Genomic DNA, 23,159 nt, shown 5'->3' on the forward strand with positions numbered 1-23,159 from the left:
GGTAATGCCATTGAATGTCAAGGGGAGGTGGTTAGACTCTCTCTTGTTGGAGATGGTCATTGCCTGGCACTTGTGTGGTGCGAATGTTACTTACCACTTATCAGCCCAAGCCTGAATGTTGTCCAGGGCTTGCTGCATGTGGGCACGGACTGCTCCATTATCTGAGGAGTTGTGAATGGAACTGAACACTGTGCAGTCATCAGCAAACATCCTCACTTCTGACCTTATGATGGAGGGAAGGTCATTGATGAAGCGGCTGAAGATGGTTGGGCCTAGGACATTTGGAAATATATCGGCCGTTCCTTCATCGTCGCTGGGTCACAATCCTGGAACTCCCTCCCTAACAGCACTGTGGGAGCACCTTCACCACACGGACTGCAGCGGTTCAAGAAGGCGGCTCACCACCACCTTCTCAAGGGGCAATTAGGGATGGGCAATAAATGCCGGCCTTGCCAGCAACACCCCACATCCTGTGAACGAATACATTTTTCTTTATTGGTGACATAACAGCATTGTAAAACTCAAAGCCACAATAGTGTAGTCGTTATGACCAGTAACCCAGAGGCCTGGATTAATAATGCAGTGAACACTATTTCAAATCCCATCTTGGGCAGTGAGAATTTGAATTCAGTTTAAAAAATAAAAAACTGGGTTCAGTAAAAATGAGCATGAAGCTGTCAAATTGTCGTCAAAGACCAACTGATTCACTGATGTCCTTCAGGGAAGGATACCCGCCGCCTTTACCCAAAGCTGGGCCTATGTGTGATCCCAGTCCCACACCAACATGGTTGACTCTAAACTGCCCTCTGAAGTGGCCTAGCGAGATGGTTAGTTGTATCACAATACCACACGGACTGCAGCGGTTAGAAACATAGGAAATAGGTGCAGGAGTAGGCCATTCGGCCCTTCGAGCCTGCACCACCATTCAATATGATCATGGCTGATCATTTTTTCAACATCAGTACCCCTTTCCTGCATTCTCTCCATACCCCTTGATCCCTTTAGCCATAAGGGCCATATCCAACTCCCTTTTGAATATATCTAAAGATCTGGCCTCAACAACTTTCTGTGGTAGAGAATTCCACAGGTTCACCACTCTCTGGGTGAAGAAGTTTCTCCTCATCTCGGTCCTAAATGGCTTACCCCTTATCCTTGGACTGTGACCCCTGGCTCTGGACTTCCCCAACATCGGGAACATTCTTCCTGCATCTAACCTGTCCAATCCCATCAGAATTTTGTGTGTTTCTATGAGATCCCCTCTCATTCTTCTAAATTCCAGTGAATATAAGCCTAGTCGATCCAGTCTTTCTTCATAGGTCAGTCCTGCCATCCCAGAAATCAGTCTGGTGAACCTTCGCTGCACTCCCTCAATAGCAAGAATGTCCTTCCTCAGATTAGGAGACCAAAATTGTACACAATATTCAAGGTGTGGCCTCACCAAGGCCCTGTACAACTGCAATAAGACCTCCCTGCTCCTGTACTCAAATCCTCTCCCCATGAAGGCCAACATATCATTTGCCTTCTTCACCGCCTGCTGTACCTGCATGCCAACTTTCAATGATTGATGAACCATGACACCCAGGTCTCATTGCACCTCCCCTTTTCCTAATCTGCCAGCATTCAGATAATATTCTGCCTTCGTGTTCTTGTCCCCAAAGTGGTTAGGTAACCTCACATTTATCCACATTATACTGCATCTGCCATGCATTTGCCCACTCACCTAACCTGTCCAAGTCACCCTGCAGCCTCTTAGCATCCTCCTCACAGCTCACACCGCCACCCAGTTTAGTGTCATCTGCAAACTTGGAGATATTACACTCAATTCCTTCGTCTAAATCATTGATGTATATTGTTCAAGAGGCAGGCTCACCACCACCTCCTCGAGGGCAACGCCCACAGCCCGAGAATTATTTTTTTTTCTTTTTAAACTCAGTTCACATCGGAATTTTACAGGCAAGACTGGGCTAGATCGGAGAAGGGTCCCAGAGGTGCAAGAGCATTCTCTACTCATTGCAGCACTCAGTTCCACATCTACACTATTGTTCTGTCAGTAAACCATTTTCGGGCAGGTGTTTGACCCTTTCACTTGCCTCTGCTTACTTTTACAGCAGGTTTGCATAACCGGATTATAATTTCAGGCAGCCCAGTGCTCATAGAGCACCATTACGCCTGCAGTTTCACCCCAGCCCTCCAGGAGGTGCTAGCGCCTTGGGACTTTTTACATAAATGTGGAAGTGACAGTAAACTCGGTACAGGTGCAGCACCTAAAATCCGGAACGCTCGGGACCGAGGCCATTCCGGACTTCCAATTTGCTTTCTGGCATCACGAATCCAGAAACATCCGAGCCCAGGTTTGCGTATTCCCGGAACGTCAGAAAGGGAGGGGGGTGGGTGGGGGGGGGGGGGGGAATTCCTGCCGAGGAGCTGTTCGGGCCATCTGGCCCCGTCGAGGTGGTCCTCGGGTGGGGCCTGGCCGAGGAGGCCCTGAGGCAAGGTTTTGAGGGGGGGGGGGAGCGGAGGGGCTGCCTTCCTCAGTGTAACCCCGTGGTTCGGAGCTGCATAGGTGGAGCCCTGGGGGTAAGTCGCTAAATGATTTCCCCCCCCCCCCCCTTGCACTACGACTGGTTATGAACCACAGAGAGAGGAGAGAATATCATTCAAACTGGAAGAGGAAAGGTCACATTCTAACCTCACTCCCTCCAAAAAAATCCAGTAATTGCCTCGAAATTGTAGGATTTTCTCAAAGGATTAAAAAAAAAATTCATTCTGGGGATGTGGGCGTCGCTGGCAAGGTCAGCATTTATTGCCCCCTACAGTAATACGGAAGTGGATGGGTCTTCTTCCTGGACTGCTGCTATTGGTTGTGGCGATTGGATGGAGCTTTCCAACACACTAACTCTCTAAAGCTGCGTCTATACTGACTCCAACTGCAGGGCCTCATAGGATCATAGAAAAATGATGACACAGTAGGAGGTCATCGTGCCTGTGCGCTGTCCCCTGACGTTTACAAATCAGGCTTCCTTATCCCAGCGACTCAAAAGAACCCTTTCAAAAATAGAGAGAGAAAGAGAAATCACCAAGGGGTTATGGGCAATGTTCCCCTCATTTCTTCTGGGGGTGCGCACAGGTCAAACTGAACGCGGTTCCCAGGCTGTGCAGGACCTGCAGAGAGGTGTGCGGACACGCTGCTTACAGGGAACGTTGGTTATGGGTCTGCTGCCGGGATTAGGGAGCCGGAAATTAGCACTGTAATGCAGAGAGCCGGTTCTGAGCAACGTACAGCACAGGAGGAAGCCATCCAGCTCGTCGTGCCTGTGGCAGCTCTGTGAAAGGACAATAGACACCAGTCCACCCACGCTGAAACAGCTGCAGTGTTAAAATGAAAAAGCTGCTTAAAATACAGCTGCTTTGGACGAGAAGTGTTAACCGCGATACTCAGGAGGGTAGATGTCTGTGGTGTCAGCACCAGAGGGCAACAAACTTTCCCCGACCGGAAAACGCAGAGAAAGCCCGCACAGGGCTCGGGAACATGCCCCTCCTGCGAGAGGCAGGTATTGAGGAGGAGGAGGAGGAGGAGGAGGAGGAGGAGGAGGAGGAGACGACGGAGGAGGAGAAGGAGGAGGAGGAGGAGAAGGAGGAGGAGACGGAGGAGAAGGAGGAGGAGGAGAAGGAGGAGACGACGGAGGAGGAGGAGAAGGAGGAGGAGGAGAAGGAGAAGGAGGCGGAGAAGTCAGCAGAGGAGGAGGCGGCGGCGGAGGAGAAGAAGGAGGCGGAGAAGAAGACGGAGGAGAAGGAGGAGGAGGAGGAGGAGAAGGAGGAGACGACGGAGGAGGAGGAGAAGGAGGAGGAGGAGAAGGAGGAGGAGGAGGAGAAGGAGGAGGAGGAGGAGGGGGAGGAGGAGAAGGAGGAGGAGGAGGAGGAGGAGGAGGAGGAGAAGGAGGAGACGACGGAGGAGGAGGAGGAGGAGGAGAAGGAGGAGGAGAAGGAGGCGGAGAAGTCAGCAGAGGAGGAGGCGGCGGCGGAGGAGAAGGAGGAGGAGGAGAAGGAGGCGGAGGAGGAGAAGGAGGAGGAGAAGGAGGAGGAGGAGGAGAAGGAGGAGAAGGAGGAGGAAAAGGAGGCGGAGGAAGAGAAGGAGGCGGAGGAGGAGACGGAGGAGGAGGAGGAGGAGAAGGAGGAGGAGGCGGAGAAGGAGGCGGAGGAGGAGACGGAGGAGGAGGAGAAGGAGGAGGAGAAGGAGGCGGAGAAGGAGGCGGAGGAGGAGAAGGAGGCGGAGGAGGAGGAGGAAGAGAAGGAGGCGGAGGAGGAGGAGGAGGAGAAGGAGGAGGAGAAGGAGGCGGAGGCAGAGGAAGAGAAGGAGGCGGAGGAGGAGGAGGAGGAGAAGGAGGAGGAGGCAGAGGAGGAGAAGGAGGCGGAGCCATCTCACCTGCTGCTTCATGAGGAAAACTTGCTCGTCCTCTGCGGCCACTTCTTTATCATGGACTGGCTGGAAAGAGACAAAATCGGAAGCAGATGTTAGAGAAACAGTTTCACCGAGGGCAGCAACATTCCTGCTTTTTCCTCTCACGCGGTCAGCTCTGGCTGGACTACAAGAGCTACCACAGGCGAACAGGAGCAGGCCGCTCAGCCAGGCACTCGAGCCTGTTCCGCCATTCATAGACTCCGCTCCAGTTCCCCGCCCGCTCCCCATAACCCTTCACTCCCTTATCACTCAAATATCTGTCTATCTCCGCCTTAAATAATGACCCAGCCTCCACAGCTCTCTGGGCAGAGAATTCCACAGATTTACAACCCTCTAAGAAATTCCTCCTCGTCTGAGTATTAAATGGGCGGCCCCTTATTCTGAGACTATGTCCCCTAGTTCTAGTTTCCCCTATGAGTGGAAATATCCGCTCTGCATTCATCTTGTCAAGCTCCCTCATTATCTTATATGTTTCGATAAGATCACCTCTCATTCTTCTGAACACCAATGTGTATAGACCCAACCTTCCTTCATAAGTCAACCCCTCATCTCCGGAATCAACCTCGTGAACCTCCCCTGAACAGCTTCCAATGAAAGTATATCCTTCCTTAAATACGGAGACCAAAACTGTACGCAGTACTCCAGGTGTGGCCTCACCAATACCCTGTACAGTTGTAGCAGGACTTCTATGCTTTTATACTCTATCCCCCTTGCAATACAGGCCATCATTCCATTGGCCTTCCTGATTACTTGCTGTACCTGCGCACTAACCTCCTCACAATTTGCTTTCCCACCCATCTTTGTATCATCAGCAAACCTGGCTACATTACACTCGGCCCCTTCATCCAAGTCATTGTAAATAGTTGAGGCCCCAGCAACGATCCCTGCAGCACCCCACTAGTTACCGTTTGCCAACCGGAAAATGACCCATTTATCCCGAGACTCTGTTTTCTGTTAGTTAGCCAATCCTCTATCCATGCTAATATATTACCCCCAACCCCGTGAGCTTTTATCTTGTGCAGTAACCTTTTATGTGGCACCTTATCGAATGCCTTCTGGAAATCCAAATACACCACATCCACTGGTTCCCCCTTATCCACCCTGCCCGTTACATCCTCAAAGAACTCCAGCAAATTTGTCAAACATGATTTCCCTTTCATAAAACCATGCTGACTCTGCTTGATTGAATTATGCTTTTCCAAATGTCCCGCTACTGCTTCCTTAATAATGGACTCCAGCATTTTTCCCAACGGCAGATATTAGGCTAACCGGTCTATAGTTTCCTGCTTTCTGTCTGCTTCCTTTTTTAAAATTGCATCAGGACATCCCACTTCTGTTCATTAATCATTTTTAAAAGCAAGGGCGATAATAAAACCACACAAGTCAGACAGCGACCGTGAGCTATTCCGACTATGGATGGCAGTACAACAAAGGTTGATCCCGTTACCACCAGATATCCACCTGAACGCAGCTGCCAGCAGGGATCACTGCAGTGTCATCAGGAGCTGAAACCTTTCAGAATTTATGGGTAAAATAAGACCAATTTTAGCACCTCGCACTACTCCCCACCACAGCTGACACTTGATTCTGATCAGTCAAAGCGCAGCGAGATGGAGTCTGGTAGGGGAATTGAAGTATACCAAGAATCATAGAAACTTACAGCATGGAAGGAGGCCATTCGGCCCATCGTGTCCGCGCCGCCCGACAAAGAGCTACCCAGCCTAATCCCACTTTCCAGCTCTCGGTCCGTAGCCCTGTAGGTTACAGCACTTCAGGTGCATTTTTAAATGTGGTGAGGGTTCCTGCCTCTGCCACCCTTTCAGGCCGTGAGTTCCAGACCCCCACCACCCTCTGGGTGAAGACATTTCCTCTCAAATCCCATCCAAACCTCCCAGTAGTTACTTTAAATCTACGGGAGCTTGCGCGGAGAGCCTGTCGCGACTCTCAGCCGCCCCACAACGACATAAATTCACTTAAACTCAACACATAAATCCAACACTCTTCAGTCCGGTCAAAACTTAATAGGCTAAAAAATAAATTTTCAAAATGATTCTCAACAATTTTTTTCGACTTCTCAAAGACAGCACTTCAGACGGTAGAAACACACGGAGGCCATTAAGTCTGTCAATGTTTGTCCCACAGCTAGCTCCAGGTCAGAGTTCCAGCCACGTTCCCCAACTCTTTCCCCATACCCCATGATATTTTCCAAGTGTTTGTCCAACGCCCTCAAACACCGGGATTGACAACGTCAGCAGCCACTTGTGGTAACCTGTTCCATATTCTATCAATGTTTTGTATGAAATAATTTCTTAAAACCCGTCATCTCCCCCTCCCCACACACACAATCAAGCTGGGACACGGGCAGAGGCAGAGCTCAGTCCCTCAGCCCCAAGTGACAATTTTTCCACGTGTGGTCCAGGAATTGAGAGTCAGTGGGCTGCTGGGTTGTCGGGGTGTGTGTCAGAGCTGGCCAGGGTGGTTTCCCCAGTCCTGACTCTGAAGGGGATTGATGGGGTTGATGCTGAGAGGTTGTTTCCCCCGGACTGGGGAGTCTGGAACCAGGGGGCCACAGGCTCAGGATAAGCGGTCAGCCATTTAAGATAGAGATGAGGAATTTCTTCACTCAGAGGGCTGTGAATCTTTGAAATTCTCTTCCCCCCAAGTCTCTGAACATATTCAAGGCTGAGATCGATAGATTTTTGGACTCTCAAGGATTCAAGGGACATGGAGATCGGGCGGGAAAGTGGAGTTGAGGTCGAAGATCTTATTGAATGGCGGAGCAGGCTGGAGGGGCCATGGGGCCTACTCCTGTTCCTAATTCTTATTTTATCACCAGTTGCTGCTTTCAGGAGCAGAAGGCAAGCGAGAAACAGATTAGATGGTCGAACAGAAACAGCTGTAACCGAGCGATGGTGCGAGGGAAGTGCAGGTCGAACTCGAGCAACTGCGTTACCTTTTTGACCAGAGGTTTCCCGATGATATCTTCATAGGCGTCATCTTGTTTCACCGTCGCAAAGTTCTCGTGTAAAATAGCAATTTTCTTATCTTTGTCCCATCCTGCAGGACTGAAAGGCACAGACAGAACCAACAATAAATCACCACAGTAGATGCATTGACTTTAAAAAAAATTGTTGCTAGTTGTCTGCGTGGACTGAGCTCTTTTCTCTAGAGACGAGAAGGCTGAGGGGTGACCTGATAGAGCTCTTTTAGATTATGAAAAGGTTTGATAGGGTAGAGGTTGAGAAGATGTTTGCACTTGTTGGAGCGACCAAAACCCAGGGTCATAAATATAAGATAGTCACCAATAAATCCGGTAAGGAATTTAGGAGAAACTTCTTTTCCCAGAGGGTGATGAGAATGTGGAACTCGCTGCCACAGGGAATACAAAAGCTAAATTCTGCAGATGCGGGAAATCTGAGATCAGAAAATACTCAGCTGCTCAGGCAGCAACTGTGGTGCTAGAAACAGAGTTAATGTTTTAGGTTCTGATGAAAGGTCATCGATCTGAAACGTTAACTGAAATATTTATCTTCCCACAGATACTGCCTGACCTGCTGAGTATTTCCGGCATTTTTTGTTTTCATTGTCAGTTAGTAGTTGAGGCAAATAGCATTTAAGGGGAAGCTCGGTAGAGGAAGGAATAGAAAGATATGCTGATAGGGTGAGAGGGGTGTGGGAGGAGGCTCGTGTAGACCAGCTGGGCCAAATGGCCAGTTCTTGTGCTGCACGTTCTAAGTAATTCAATGTTAACTTCACCCCTTTGAACAAAATGCTGAACACGAGCTCAATAGTTGCAAATCAGTGCAGGACTGAGTAGCACAATGGGTTAATCCTTGCTGGAGCTCAAGTCCAACCCGTACACATGGGGTGAAGGCCTATTCTGCTGGCTATAGGGGCCTGAACAGAAATTAGTGTAGACTGTCAGATCGGTCTGATATGGAGCCCGTCTTCAGAACTGGTGAGAACAAGATTTTAATGTGAAGATTATAGGCCCACAGCACAAACAGCAATCTCAGATCATATCTGATGTGGAAAATATAATGGTCTCACTGGTTCAGTAAGGGGCACTCGAAGCGGGGACTTTAATCGCTGAAACTTTACAGAGAGGAGCTTTATTCTGCAGCCACAACTGGTGCCACATCAGGTCTGGGAGCGTTTGGTGGGAACAAAATGAAAAAGGGTTCATTCATTCAAATGTTCATCAAGTAAAAAAAAAACACTGGAAAAATTGAATTTTTACTTGCATGGGATATTTTACGCCGAGATCACATCTCCGTTTAATGTCTCATCTGAATGACGGCACCTCCGACAGTGCAGCGCTCGCTCAGCACTGCACTGTCACTGAACTAATGACGTCTCTGGAGTGGAACATCAACCCACGACTTCTAACTCAAGACGAGAATGCTGCCCTGTGTGCCCTGGCTGACCTGGCCTTTACGGCTTGTGATCTTTGTCCGTCTGAGGTCTTTTCTTTGCCTCATTCAGATATTCTTTCAAATCATTTAACAGTATCCTGCTTTTCTGCTGAAGTGGTCCTCATGTCATCCAGCCAATTAACTTCTCAGTGACTGCAGCATCCATTTAGAAACATAGAAAATAGGTGCAGGAGTAGGCTTTTCGGCCCTTCGAGCCTGCACCACCATGCAATAAGATCATGGCTGATCATTCACCTCAGTATCCCTTTCCTGCTTTCTCTCCATACCCCTTGATCCCTTTAGCCATAAGGGCCATATCTAACTCCCTCTTGAATATATCCAATGAACTGGCCTCAACAACTCCCTGCGGCAGGGAATTCCACAGGTTAACAACTCTGAGTAAAGAAGTTTCTCCTCATCTCAGTCCTAAATGGCCTACCCCTTAGTCTTAAGACAATGGGCCCAAGTTTCGAGCCGCGCCTAGAACGGCGCAGTCCCGACCTGAACGCCCGTTTTTCGCGCCACAAAGTGCGCCTAAAAAAACCCTCCAGATTCTCCACCTCCCTGCAGGTCCTCTGGCCCTCGGTGCAGCGCAGCAGGAGCTGTAGGGGGCGGAGCCAGGTCCACCTCCCTCCCCCCGACCTGACCTCCCTCTCCCTTTCCCCCCAACCCGAACCGACCTCCCTCCCACCACCCCCCCCGACCTGTAAATCTGGTGCTGGGGACGGGCCCTGCCCGAAGTCTCAGGCCCGGCCCGTTCAGCCTCCCTCCTCCTTCTCCTTGCCCCCCCACCCCCACAAATCTCCTTCCCTCCCTCCCCCAAATCTCCTTTCCTCCCCCCCCCCCCAATATCTCCTTCCCTCCTCCCCCCCAATATCTCCTTCCCTCCCCCCCCCATCCCCAATATCTCCTTCCCTCCCGCCCCCCCAATATCTCCTTCCCTCCCCCCCCCATCCCCAATATCTCCTTCCCTCCCGCCCCCCCCCATATCTCCTTCCCTCCCGCCCCCCCATATCTCCTTCCCTCCCCCCCCCCCCGTCCCCATATCTCCTTCCCTCTCCCCCCCCCATATCTCCTTCCCTCTCCCCCCCCCCATATCTCCTTCCCTCTCCCCCCCCCCATATCTCCTTCCCTCTCCCCCCCCCCCAATATCTCCTTCCCTCCCCCCCCATATCTCCTTCCCTCTCTTCCCCCCCCATATCTCCTTCCCTCTCTTCCCCCCCCCCATATCTCCTTCCCTCTCTTCCCCCCCCCCCCATATCTCCTTCCCTCTCTTCCCCCCCCCCCCATATCTCCTTCCCTCCCCCCGCCCAATATCTCCTTCCCTCCCCCCCCCAATATCTCCTTCCCTCTTCCCCCCCCCCCATAACTCCTTCCCTCTTCCCCCCCCCCCATAACTCCTTCCCTCTCCCCCCAATCTCTCCTTCCCTCCCCCCCAATCTCTCCTTCCCTCCCCCCCCAATCTCTCCTTCCCTCCCCCCCCAATCTCCTTCCCTCCTTCCCCCCCCCCCCAATCTCCTTCCCTCTTCCCCCCCCAATCTCCTTCCCTCTTCCCCCCCCCAATCTCCTTCCCTCTTCCCCCCCCCCCCAATCTCCTTCCCTCTTCCCTCCCCCCCCAATCTCCTTCCCTTCCCCCCCCAATCTCCTTCCCTTCCCCCCCCAATCTCCTTCCCTCTTCCCTCCCCCCCCCAATCTCCTTCCCTTCCCCCCCCCCCCAATCTCCTTCCCTTCCCCCCCCAATCTCCTTCCCTCCCCCCCCAATCTCCTTCCCTCCCCCCCCCCCAATCTCCTTCCCTCCCCCCCAATCTCCTTCCCTCCCCCCCCAATCTCCTTCCCTCCCCCCCAATCTCCTTCCCTCCCCCCCCAATCTCCTTCCCTCTTCCCTCCCCCCCCAATCTCCTTTCTCCCCCCCCAATCTCCTTTCTCCCCCCCCAATCTCCTTCCCTCTTCCCTCCCCCCCCAATCTCCTTTCTCCCCCCAATCTCCTTTCACCCCTTTATCCCCCCCTCCCCCATTCCTCCCTCTGCTCCCCCCCTCTCTCCTCGTCAGAAACACAGACTGACAGACAGAGAATGAGAGACACACAGACAGAGAGAGATAGAGACACTGACAGAGACACACTGGGGGGTGGGGGGGCATCCCAGCACGCTGTTGGAGGGCTCCTGGTGCTGCAGTCGGTAAGTAGAAAATGTTTTATTTATTTAAAAAAATTATTTATTAATTTTTTTTGGTTGATTTATTGATGTATTTATCATTTATTATTGATGATGGCTCTTTATTTATAAAACTGAAGTGTTTAATGTTTGTAAACTTCCCTTTAAACCCTCCCCCATTCCCTACGCCTGATTTGTAACCTACGCCTGATTTTCTAAAGTGTAGACAAGGTTTTTTCGAGCGTATAAAAATCTTCACTTACTCCATTCTAAGTTAGTTTTCACTGACGAAACTTTGAAAACAGGCGTAAGTGGCCGGACACACCCCCTTTTGAAAAAAAATTCTGTTCCAAAGTGAAACTGTTCTAACTGACTAGAACTGGAGCAAACTAATTGACGAGAATTCCGATTTCTAAGATACTCCGTTCTACACCAGTTGCTCCTAAAAATCAGGAGCAAATCATGTGAAAACTTGGGGCCTATGTCCCCTAGTCTGGACTTCCCCAACATCAGGAACAATCTTCCTGCATCTAACCTGGCCAGTCCCGTCAGAATTTTATATGTTTCTATGAGATTCCCTCTCATCCTTCTAAATTCCAGTGCTTACAGGCCCAGTTGATCCAGTCTCTCCTCATAAGTCAGTCCAGCCATCCCAGGAATCAGTCTGGGGAACCTTCGCTGCACTCCCACAATAGCAAGAACGTCATTCCTCAGATTAGGGGACCAAAACTGAACACAATATTCCAGGTGAGGCCTCACCAAGGCCCTGTACAACTGCAGTAAGACCTCCCTGCTCCTGTACTCAAATTTCTTCCTCTCTCCAACCAAACCAAGGAGCTCACTTATCTTTTGCTTCTCAGTTCTGAAAGATCTACACACCCTCTGGTCTTTCCTGTAACAGATGCTGATCGACCTGCTGTGTAACTCTGGAGTTGGCTTGCACACCTCACCTCCAGCACAAATTTTTACACCAATTCATTTCAACCCCTGAACTCTGCCTGTTAGAAAAGTAATGTTCCCCGCCCCCACCAATATACACCTTTCAGTTATTTTGGGTCACACTACAACAACAACTTGCATTTATAAACCCGCCAGTGTAGTAAAACGTCCCAAGGCACCCCACAGGAGTGTTCATTCAAAATCTAACACCGAGTCACATGAGGAGATAGGACGCGAGAGGTAGGTTTTAAGGAGCTTTTAAAAAGGAGTGGTAGAGAGTTTAAGGGAGGGCATTTAAGAGCTTGGGACTCAGGCAGCTGAAGGCAAGGCTCTCCATTGTGGAGAGGGGGGAAATTGGGGATGTACAAGGCCAGAATTGGAGGCATGCAGAGATCCGGGAGAGCTGGAGGTGGTTAGCCAAGGGATCACTTCTGGTCACAAACTAGCTAGTCTTACAACTTGTATTTATATAGCGCCTTTAACGCCGCAAAACATCCCAAGGCGCTTCATCAGACAAACATTTTGCACCAAGCCACGTAACAAGATATTAGGATAGTTGGTAGATTTTCAAGAGCATCTTAAAGGAGGTGGAGGTGTTTTAAGGATGGAATTGTAGAGCTTGGGGCCCAGGCAACCAAAGACACGGCCGTCAATAGTGGAGCGATAAAAATCGGGGATGCTCAAGAGGCCAGAGTTGGAGGAAGCGCAGAGATCTGGGAGGGTTGTAGGGCTGGAGGAGGTTAGAGATAGGGAGGGACCAGGCCCTGAAGGGGATCTGAACACAAGGCAGAGGTGGTAAACCCGCTCACAATCTCCCAACGACGCAGCCCATGCTAGGCAGCCCCACATTATTCTGGTCTTGTCGGTGGAGAAAGCTCTGTATGGCTCGGAGTTCGAGCCGTTGCCGGCCGCAAAATAGCTATCCGTCCTAATCTGACTTTCCGGCTCTCGGTCCGTAGCTCTGTAGGTTTCGACACTCAAACCCGGGTCCAGACAATGAATCTGCTGAATCTTGCCACCTCTGCCCCGGAGGGGAATTCTGCACTCAGAGACTAGGCTTGTAACTCTTGAATCACAGCAGCATCCCGTGGAACTGAACACCCTTCAACATCTCCGCTGCACCAACAGTTGGCTGTACCCGAGATCCTGATAAACACAGCAATTGCAAAGTGCTGCAGTACAGAGGGAGCTGGGGGTCCTTGTGCATGAAACACAAAAAGTTAGCATGCAGGTACAGCAAGTGATCAGGAAGGCAAATGGAATGTTGGCCTTTATTGCAAGGGGGAAGAGAGTATAAAAGCAGAGAAGTCCTGCTACAACTGTACAGGGTATTGGTGAGGCCACACCTGGAGTACTGCGTACAGTTTTGGTCTCCGTATTTAAAGGAAAGATATACTTGCATTGGAGGCTGTTCAGAGAAGGTTCACTAGGTTGATTCTGGAGATGAGGGGGTTGACTTATGAAGACAGGTTGGGCCTATACATATTGGAGTTCAGAAGAATGAGGGGTGATCTTATCGAAACATATAAGATAATGAGGGGGCTCGACAAGGTGGATGCAGAGAGGATCTTTCCACATAAGGGAAACTAAAACTAGGGGACATAGTCTCAGAAAACTGAGATGAGGAGGAATTTCTTCGCAGAGTTGTAAATCTATGGAATTCTCTGCCCCAGAAAACCGTGGAGGCTGGGTCATTGAATATATTTAAGGAGGAGATAGACAGATTTTTGAGCGATAAGGGAGTGAAGGGTTATGGGGAGCGGGCGGGGAAGTGGAGCCGAGTCCATGATCAGATCAGCCATGATCTTATTGAATGGCGGAGCAGGCTCGAGGGACCAAATGGCCGACTCCTGCTCCTATTTCTTATGTTCTTATGATTCCTAATGCAAACAGCAGGTGTTTTATATTCTAATGAAGGGCACACAACTGAAATGATAACTGTCCTTTCTCTCTGCCAATGCTGAGCGACTGGCTGAATATTTATCACATTTTCGCTTACATTTGCAGTTTCTACTTCTTCACAAAATGATATGCGGACTAGATCTCCCGTGACGTTGCTCTTGGTAAATCAGAGGATATGCTGTTTTACAAGGACAGGCATGTCACATCGTTCCTAAGTCTGCGTTGAAAAGACTTTCACACAGCACACACTTCCTGCACCACATTTAATTCCCGTCAACGCTTCAGACGTCACACTTCAGCAAACCCTCTGGCCCACAGTGAGCAACACCGCCCGGGAGCTGCTGGCAAAATAGAATGCATTACTCTCCTGTTAAAGGCGTGGCTTCAGGATGGTAAGATGCAACTCCTCCGCAATCGGGAAATCAAAGGTGGGATCAGTTAGAGGTTAGAACGGGTTCCCTCTTTCTTCTAAAAAAATATACAAAAGTGCTGAAGGGCGCAAGGTGCAAGCGTTAAGTTAAGCTAAGTGATGGGTGAGTGAGACTCTCACTGTTTGGCTCGGGAATTCAGCAGACTGTCAGTTTCAAGCTGTACATCAGAATCAGCCAGCAGTAAGTCACAGGCTTTTTTTACTCGAAGGTGCCCGTTGCGAGTGTACTGTCCCTGGTGCGTTGACGGACCTGTGCAATGCATGAAGGTACTTACATAAAAACCGCATCTTTTTCCACCACTAAGGCAGGTGTAGTAAACTGGAAGTCGTACATTTTGTGGACGAGATATTTATACAAGAGATCAACATTCTTCTCCTCTTTTATTGACGTATAAATCAAGGCAGCACCATCTGAAACGCGGGTTAAGGAGAACATTTAACTGGGAATCGCGCTTGATCCATGCGTGGCAGGGATAGGAGGGAATGTGGGAGTAAAACAATTTTCCGTGGCATTGACGTCACTTACCTTGCTGAGCACAAACACAATCAGAATGACAGGAGGCCGTTTGGCCCGTCAAGCCCGTGCCGGCTCTCTGCAAGAACACTCCAACTAGACCCATTCCCCTACCCTTTCCCCATAGCCCTGCAAATTTTATTCCTTCAGGTACTTATCCAACTCCCTTTTGAAAGCCACGATTAAGTCTGCCTCCACCACCCTTTCAGGAAGTGCATTCCAGATCTTAACTACTCGCTGCGTAAAAAAGTTTTAAAATCTGTGTCCTCTGGTTCTCGACCCGTCTGCCAATGGGAACAGTTTCTCTCCATCTACTCTGTCTGGACCCCTCAAATAAATTAAGAGCGTCTCATCTTGGCCTTGGTTTAATATTTGGACCTTAACCACTGCCTCAAGCGACACAAAAACACAAACTAGCCAGGAGGAACATTCAGGAATTTGAAAGCTTTCAAAAGAAACGAGTCAACAAGTTGCAGCAAAATTGCTTTAATTCTTTGAGGTAACACAAGCGATTTGCTGAATTAAATTAGTCTTGCTCAGAGTGGGTTTCCGATGGCATGCCTGCGCTTCTGGTTACACTTAAACCAACACAGTCGCCACTCAACTCAACACTCTACTCATCTTTCAAATCGACGTCTGCTGCATTTTTTCTGCCCTTCCCCCTTCGAATTATTTTTGAACTATTTATTCTCTCTTCCCCCGGCCTGGTTCCCACAGGTGCAGGCTACCATCTGGCACCTCCCCCCAAGTGGCCATTCATTAGTTCATCAAGCATGAACCTAGACTGTGGTCATCAGAAAGCTGTTTGTGGGAGAGTCACCGAGTCCGATCCTATCCCGCGATCCATTCACGCAGAAGTTACCTCACGGTAATCAGGAGTGGAAACCCTGTCTTGAATTTCTCCCTCCTTAACCGAACAGCCAGCCGAATGTCCTGGCTTGATTAAAGCTAACTCAACAGGCTGGGCTCACGGAACGTGGCGTTATTTATTGCCCGTCCCTAATTGCCCATGAGGTGGTGGTGGTGGTGAGCCGCCTTCTTGAACCCTGCAGTCCGTGTGGTGAAGGTGCTCCCACAGGACCCAGCGACGATGAAGGAATGGCCGATCTACTTGCAAGCCAGAATTGTGTGAGACTTGGAGGTGATGGTCAATCATAGAAAGTTACAGCACGGAAGGAGGCCATTTCGCCCCATCGTTTCCGTGCTGGTGTTCCCATGCGCCTGCTGCCCTTGTCCTTCTAGGTGGTAGAGGTCGTGGGTTTGGGAGGTGCTGCCGAAGAAGCCTTGGCGAGTTGCTGCAGTGCATCTTGTAGATGGTACACACTGCAGCCAGGGTGCGCCGGTGGTGGAGGGAGTGAGTGTTGAAGGTTGTGGATGGGGGGCTGATCAAACAGCTGCTTTGTCCTGGATGGTGTCGAGCTTCTTGAGTGTTGTTGGAGCTGCACTCATCCAGGGAAGTGGAGAGTGTTCCATCACACTCCTGACTTGTGCCTTGTAGATGGTGGAAAGGCTTTGGGGAGTCAGGAGGTGAGACACTCGTCGCAGAATATCCAGCCTCCGACCTGCTCTTGTAGCCACAGTATTTATGTGGCTGGTCCAATTAAGTTTCTGGTCAATGGTGACCCCCAGGATGTTGATGCTGGGGGATTCAGCGATGGTAATGCCATTGAATGTCAAGGGGCGGTGGTTAGACTCTCGCTTGTTGGAGATATTCATTGCCTGGCACTTGTGCGATGTGAATGTTACTTGCCACTTATCAGACCAAGCCTGAATGTTGTCCAGGTCTTGCTGCATGCGGACTTGGACTGCTCTATTATCTGAGGATGATTAAGCACCCAACTAGCTAAAATGCCTGGACCCATCTGGAAAGCTCCCCTCACAGAAATTGGCTTTGTACCAAAACCACAACGATGTTCTGAAATAAACTGCAGAAGTATTTAAACTTTATTTTCTTCATGTTCCCTGGAAGAAAGGCAGAGTGCAATGGCAAACGAATAAACCTACATTTATAAAGCACCTTCTCGTCCTTGGGACACTCCAAATACGATCACGACCAATTAAACAGTTAGTACATGTTTTCGCAGGCAACACGGATGCCAATTAGTGCACAGAATGGTCCCAGAACCAGCAATGAAACAAATTAATCTCTCTGTCTGTCCTTTGTCCTATCCATATCCAACGGTCAGCACGAGGAGCTGCCAAGCAAAGGCACCCGCTACAGGACCCTGGAGGGGGGGGGGGGGGGGAGGAACCTCTGCCCTATGGCGACACTCGTTTGTACTTTGCTGAAGGATACACTCTAAGCAGAATCTGCGAACGTGCGACTGAATGAAATCGAAGTGCTCATCTCTGTAATCGTGTTCCTTCTCCAGTACACTGACCGCATCACACTGCAGGAGAGAAGAAAACGAGAGAGGGCGAGATGAGCATAGAGTAAGCAGCACAGCGGATCTGCAAACACAACACAATTCAGCAATCGTAATCTACCACAGGTCGTGCCATTTTATACATTTCTGAACCCCTAGAATTAACCGTACGACCAGTTTGATACGCACGCTATGGAGACAGACAAAAAAAACCAGTACGTTTCCAGACAAGGCCATCAGAGGCAGGGCAGCACAGCACAGCCCCAAAGTGCGGTGCCTGCAATTCTCCGTGCAATATATCACCGAAGTGAACTCACTTCACACAGGACGTTTACAGCTGCTGCAATTTCCTTCCCGTCAGTCTGGGCGAGATTAAAACCAAGTTCCCAGCGATGAAAGCTGAATATAAACCTTGGTTTGCACTCATGAATGGTATGTGTGGGTCACTGGCTAGGACTGGCACTTATTGCCCACCATAGTCACCCCGAGATGATGGTGGTGGGTTTCCTTCTGGAATTGCTGGTTTGATACAACCGAGTGCCTTGCTAATACTTCAGAGGACAGTGAGAGAGACAACCACCTTGGTGTGGGACTGGAGTCACGTATAAGCCCAGACGGGGCAAGGACAGCAGATTGCCTTCCCAAACTGATATTCGTTTAACCAGTTGGGTTATTAACAATCTGACAGCTTCATGGTCACATTTACCGATACCAGCTTTTTATTTAATTTGTAGACTTTCTCAAACTGCCATGGTGCGATTTGAACTCGGATTACCAGTTCACGACTCTGGTTACTAGCCCAGAAACACGATACCATGAATGGAACCCAGCAAGACAGGTCACCACGAGGAGGAAGAGGGTAAAAAATGAGGAGGAAATGGTCTAAATTGGAGCGGTGAAGTTCAAAGAATATGGTGAAAGATTAGATCAAAGACAAGCATTCACAACATTCCACCCAGCTGCACATCTGGCATGATATTCGAAACACCATTAAATATCACAAGGCACCCAAATAACCAAAGTCATTATGCTACAAAACATGAAGCGTACGGAGGGCACAGACAGTGGATGCTCCACATTCAAGCGAGCTGCAGTGGAGAGGGCCCCAGTAAATGGGGAAGGGGCCCTAGTAAATGGGTGGGGGGGGGAGGGCCCCTAGTAAATGGGGGAGGGGCCCTAGTAAATGGATAGGGGGAGGGGCCCAGTAAATGGGGAGGGGTGGGGGAGGGGCCCTAGTAAATGGGGGGGGGAGGGCCCCTAGTAAATGGGGGGGGGGCCTAGTAAATGGGTGGGGTGGGGAGGGCCCCTAGTAAATGGGGGAGGGGCCTAGTAAATGGGTGGGGGGAGGGGCCCAGTAAATGGGGAGGGACCCTAGTAAATGGATGGGGGGGAGGGGCCCAGTAAATGGGTGGGGGGGAGGGGCCAGTAAATGGGTGGGGGATTGGGGGAGGGGCCCTAGTAAATGGGGGGGAAGGGGCCCCAGTAAATGGGGGGGGATTGGGGGAGGGGCCCTAGTAAATGGGTGGGGGGGAGGGGCCCAGTAAATGGGGGAGGATTGGGGGGGGGGGGCACCAATAAAGGAGGAAATTAGGGGCCGACACACATAATATATATATATTATTTATATATAAGAATTTAAGAAATAGGAGCAGGAGTCGGCCATACGGCCCCTCGAGCCTGCTCCGCCATTTAATACGATCATGGCGGATCCGATCATGGACTCAGCTCCAGTTCCCATAACCCCTTATTGTTTAAGAAACTGTCCATTTCTGTCTAAAATTTATTCAATGTCCCAGCTTCCACAGCTCTCTGACGCAGCGAATTTCACAGATTTATAACCCTCAGAAGAAATTTCTCCTCATCTCAGTTTTAAATGGACGGCCCCCTTATTCTAAGATTATGCCCTCTCGTTCTAGTCTCCCCTATCAGTGGAAATATCCTCTCTGCATCCACCTTGTCAAGCCCCCTCAATCTTATACGTTTCGATAAGATCACCTCTCATTCTTCTGAATTACAATGCAACCCACTCAACCTTTCCTCATTAGTCAACCCCCTCATCTCCGGAATCAACCGAGTGATCCTTCTCTGAACTGCCTCCAAAGCAAGTATATCCTTTCATAAATATGGAAACCAAAACTGCACGCAATATTCCAGGCCTCACCAATACCCTGTAACTGTAGCAAGACTTTCCTGCTTTTATACTCCATCCCCTTTGCAATAAAGGCCAAGATACCATTGGTCTCCCTGATCACTTGTTGTACCTGCATACTATCCTTTTGTGTTTCATGCACAAGTACCCCCAGGTTCCGCTGTCCTGCGGCACTTTACAATCTTTCTCTATTTGAATAATAACTTGCTCTTTGATTTTTTTCTGCCAAAGTGCATGACCTCACACTTTCCAGCATTATACTCCATCTGCAAAATTTTTGCCCACTCACTTAGCCTGTCTGTCTTTTGCAGATTTTTTGTGTCCTCCTCACACATTGCTTTTCCTCCCATCTTTGTATCGTCAGCAAACTTGGCTACGTTACACTCAGTCCCTTCTTCCAAGTTGTTAATATAGATTGTAAATAGCTGGGGTCCTAGCACTGATCCCTGCGGCACCCCACTAGTTACTGGTTGCCAACCAGAGAATGAACCATTTATCCTGACTCTGTTTTTTGTTAGTTACCCAATCCTCTATCCATGCTAATATATCACCCCCAACCACGTGAACTTTTATCTTCTGCAGTAACCTTGTATTATTAATATATATTAAAAAATTATACATAATATATAAAGTAGAAAAGTCACCGGTCCGGATGGGAAGTAAGGACGGAAGTTGTGGAGGATATGGCCACAATCTTTCAATCTCCTTAGATGAGGGGGTGGTGCGCCAGAGGACTGAAGGACTGCAAATGTTCCCTTGTTCAGAGAACGGGAATTACAGGCCAGTCACCACAAGTCTGTGGTGGGGAAACAGACAATAATCCAGGACAAAATTAACTGGCACTTGGAAAAATTTGGGCTAAAAATGAAGGTCAGCATGGATTTGTTACAAGGCAAATCACATTTGACTAATGAGTTCTTTGATGAAGTAACAGAGAATTGATGAAGGTAGTGCAGATGGTGTTGACTTTCAGAAGCTGTTTGATGAAGTATCACATAACACGCCTCGTTAGCAAAATTAAAGCCCATGGGATTAAAGGGACAGTTCACTGCCTCTCGATGCAATCAACAGACCTGCCCAAAGTATTTGCAAAACAGAAATAATTAAAAGGTGTCGAGATGGTTGAGTGAGAAAAGCACGAGGCCTGGTGGTTACCAGAGAGGGCCCAGATACTGTCTCCCGTCTGTACCATTAGTTGATCTCAGCCAGATTGTGAACAGCAGTACAGTGCATCAGCACCCCCTGGGCTATTGGGGGAGGGGGCAGAAATCATCCAGGTTTCCTGCTCCTGCTTACTATCCACTGACTCCTGCTGCAAGATGCTGGCATGTGAAAATGAGAATAGTACTGGTCTTGCTGTGGTGCTCACTGCAGTTGAATAGCAGACATGCATCTTAAGAATAACCACCGTGGTACGAGGACCCGGCTGATGGACTTGGCACTTTCACAAGAGAGAAAAAGTGAAAAACTAATCTTCAGAATAAAATTAACAGAATCCTATTTCCCGCTCCCTTTCCTTCTCTGAACCTTTTAGCATTGCCCCCCCCGGACAGGCTTCGTACAGCAACCAGAGGCTGCGGATGACTCTTGCTGTTAATGGGACAGGAGTGGTGTGGAGGTAAGGGAGACAGCAACTCTGACACAGGCCCTGGGTGTCTCGAGAGGCCGTCTCTGTACAGGCTGCAGTCGCCGCTGATGGGAGCGTGTTATTATCTGGTTCATTTCATTATTGCACAAATGAGGCTTCTATTCTCTAGAATTTAGACGATTAAGGGGTGATCTGATTGAACTTTTCAGGATATTAAGGGGAACAGATAGGGTAGATAGAGAGAAACTATTCCCGCTGGTTGGGGAGTCTGGGACAAGGGAGCAGAATCTAAAAATTAGAGCCAGACCTTTCAGGAGTGAAATTAGGAAACACTTCTACACACATGAAGTTTGGAACTCGTTTCTGCAAACGGTAATTGGTGCTCGATCAATTGTTAATTTTAAATGCTCCTATCTCTATCTATCTCCGCACACTGCTCTGGGAAACCAGTGTGAACACATGGCCCTAATGTGCAGAAATCGCTTGCTGCACTGCTCAGTTTTCAGGAGGAGAGAGTATGGAAACATGTGTTGGGGTCGAGGAACAAAGGGATCGCGGATACAAATACACAAACCACAAAGTTGTGACACAGATGAGCAAGGCCGTAAAAAGCAAACCAAGCACTAGGGTTTATTTCTAGAGATAGAATTGAAAAGTAGGGAAATTATGCTAAACCTGTATCGAACCTTGGGTAGACCACACTTGGGAGTACTGCATGCAATTCTGGTCTTCATAGTACAAAAAGGATATCATAGGCAGTCCCTTGTATCGAGGATGACTTGCTTCCACGTCAAAAAGGGACGAGTTCACAGGTGTTTCAATGAAGGACCTAATATTCGAGGTCCCGAGCTACATGGAAGATGCCTGTGGGTGGATTTTTTTAGCGTGTGGTGACCGTTGCACACCAGCCACCACACGGGCTTGACAGAGCGAGGTCTTTATCCAGTGGCAAGGCCCCCCCCCCCCCCCGCTGCGAGGGCCATCAGGAGGCCGGGGCCTTCAAAGGAGCAGCATGCAGCCCGAGCCGGCATTCAGCAAAAAGAATATGGAGGCACTGGAGAGGGTGCAGAGAAGATTTACAGGGATCATACCAGAGATGTGAGGGTATACACATCAGGAAAGGATGGGTCTCTCTTCTCTTTAAAAAAAGGCTTTGGGGTGACCTAATAGAGTCTTTAAAATGATGAAAGGTTTTGATGGAGTGGATAGAGAGAGAATGTTTCCACTTGTGGGGAAGAGCATAACTAGAGGCCATCGATAGAAGATCGTCACCAAGTAATCCAATGGGGAATTCAGGAGAAACTTCTTTACCCAGAGAGCGGTGAGAATGTGGAACTCGCTGACACAGGGAGGGGTTGAGGCGAATAGTATCGATGTATTTAAGGGGAGGCCGGACAAGCGTATGGGGGAGAAAGAGAAGCGAGGGTTATGCTGATAGAAAGACGGGAGGAGGCTTGAGAGGAGCATAAACGCCGGCATGGACTGGTTGGGCTGTATATCATATGTAAAAATCTTTACCGAGTGGTGAGAATGTGGAACTTGCCACCACAAGGAGCAGTGGAGGAAAATAGCAAAGATGCTGTTGAGGTGAAGCTGGATAAGTACTTAAGGGAGAAAGGAATAGAGGGATATGTTGATGGGGTGAGGTGAAGAGGGCGGGAGGAGGCTGGTGTGGAGCATAAACCCCGGCACGGACCTGTTGGACGGAATGGCCTGTGTCGGTGCTGTCCATTCCATCACCTCCAGTATGTTTCCATACTTGGAACGGCGTCAATGGAACCAGTCCGGTGTAGCTATGGCAGCGGCAGGAAAAGCTCGCACCACTTGTACAAAGCAAGTAGTCTGGCAAGGGCGGTGTCGCACTGACCCTCCAGGCCAGGAAGATCCCGAGCTCGAACGCTGGTGTGTGCCGAGTTTAGCCAACCTCAGCCCAGGTGGTTGGGACGCCGCGACTCGGGGAATAATCAGAGCACGGTTGTACTCCAGTCTGCTGGCCAAGGTAAGTGAGGCTTCCTTTACTTTGGGGGGGGGGGGGGGGGGGGGGGAGTGTGGAGGTTTCCAGAGCTGCTTTCCATCCACAGAAATAAATCAAGTCACTAGGAGTTTCGAAAACCCAACCTGTGCATTATCTTTACAGAGAAATATAAGTAAGTGGAGAATATAAGAGACAGAGCAGGGGGCAGTGACGATTCTATAGTCGATGGAACCTGGAAATCGAGCCCTCAAAGTCCAGGTAACTCGAAC

At 49.5% G+C, this 23,159-nt stretch overlaps 1 protein-coding gene across 1 annotated transcript in view; it reads right to left on the reverse strand.

The window, feature by feature from the left end:
• Positions 1-23,159, reverse strand: part of dync1li2 (dynein, cytoplasmic 1, light intermediate chain 2) — a 111,430-nt gene that overhangs the window by 36,468 nt on the left and 51,803 nt on the right. Inside the window, exons 6-9 of the mRNA XM_070898298.1 lie at positions 17,109-17,202; positions 14,574-14,709; positions 7,413-7,524; positions 4,424-4,483 (exon numbers count right to left, since the gene is read on the reverse strand). Coding sequence (XP_070754399.1) covers positions 4,424-4,483; positions 7,413-7,524; positions 14,574-14,709; positions 17,109-17,202 — 402 coding nt within the window. The remainder of the gene's footprint in view (positions 1-4,423; positions 4,484-7,412; positions 7,525-14,573; positions 14,710-17,108; positions 17,203-23,159) is intronic.

Source organism: Pristiophorus japonicus, chromosome 13 (assembly GCF_044704955.1).
Source record: "Pristiophorus japonicus isolate sPriJap1 chromosome 13, sPriJap1.hap1, whole genome shotgun sequence".
Taxonomy (NCBI): Eukaryota; Metazoa; Chordata; class Chondrichthyes; family Pristiophoridae; genus Pristiophorus; species Pristiophorus japonicus.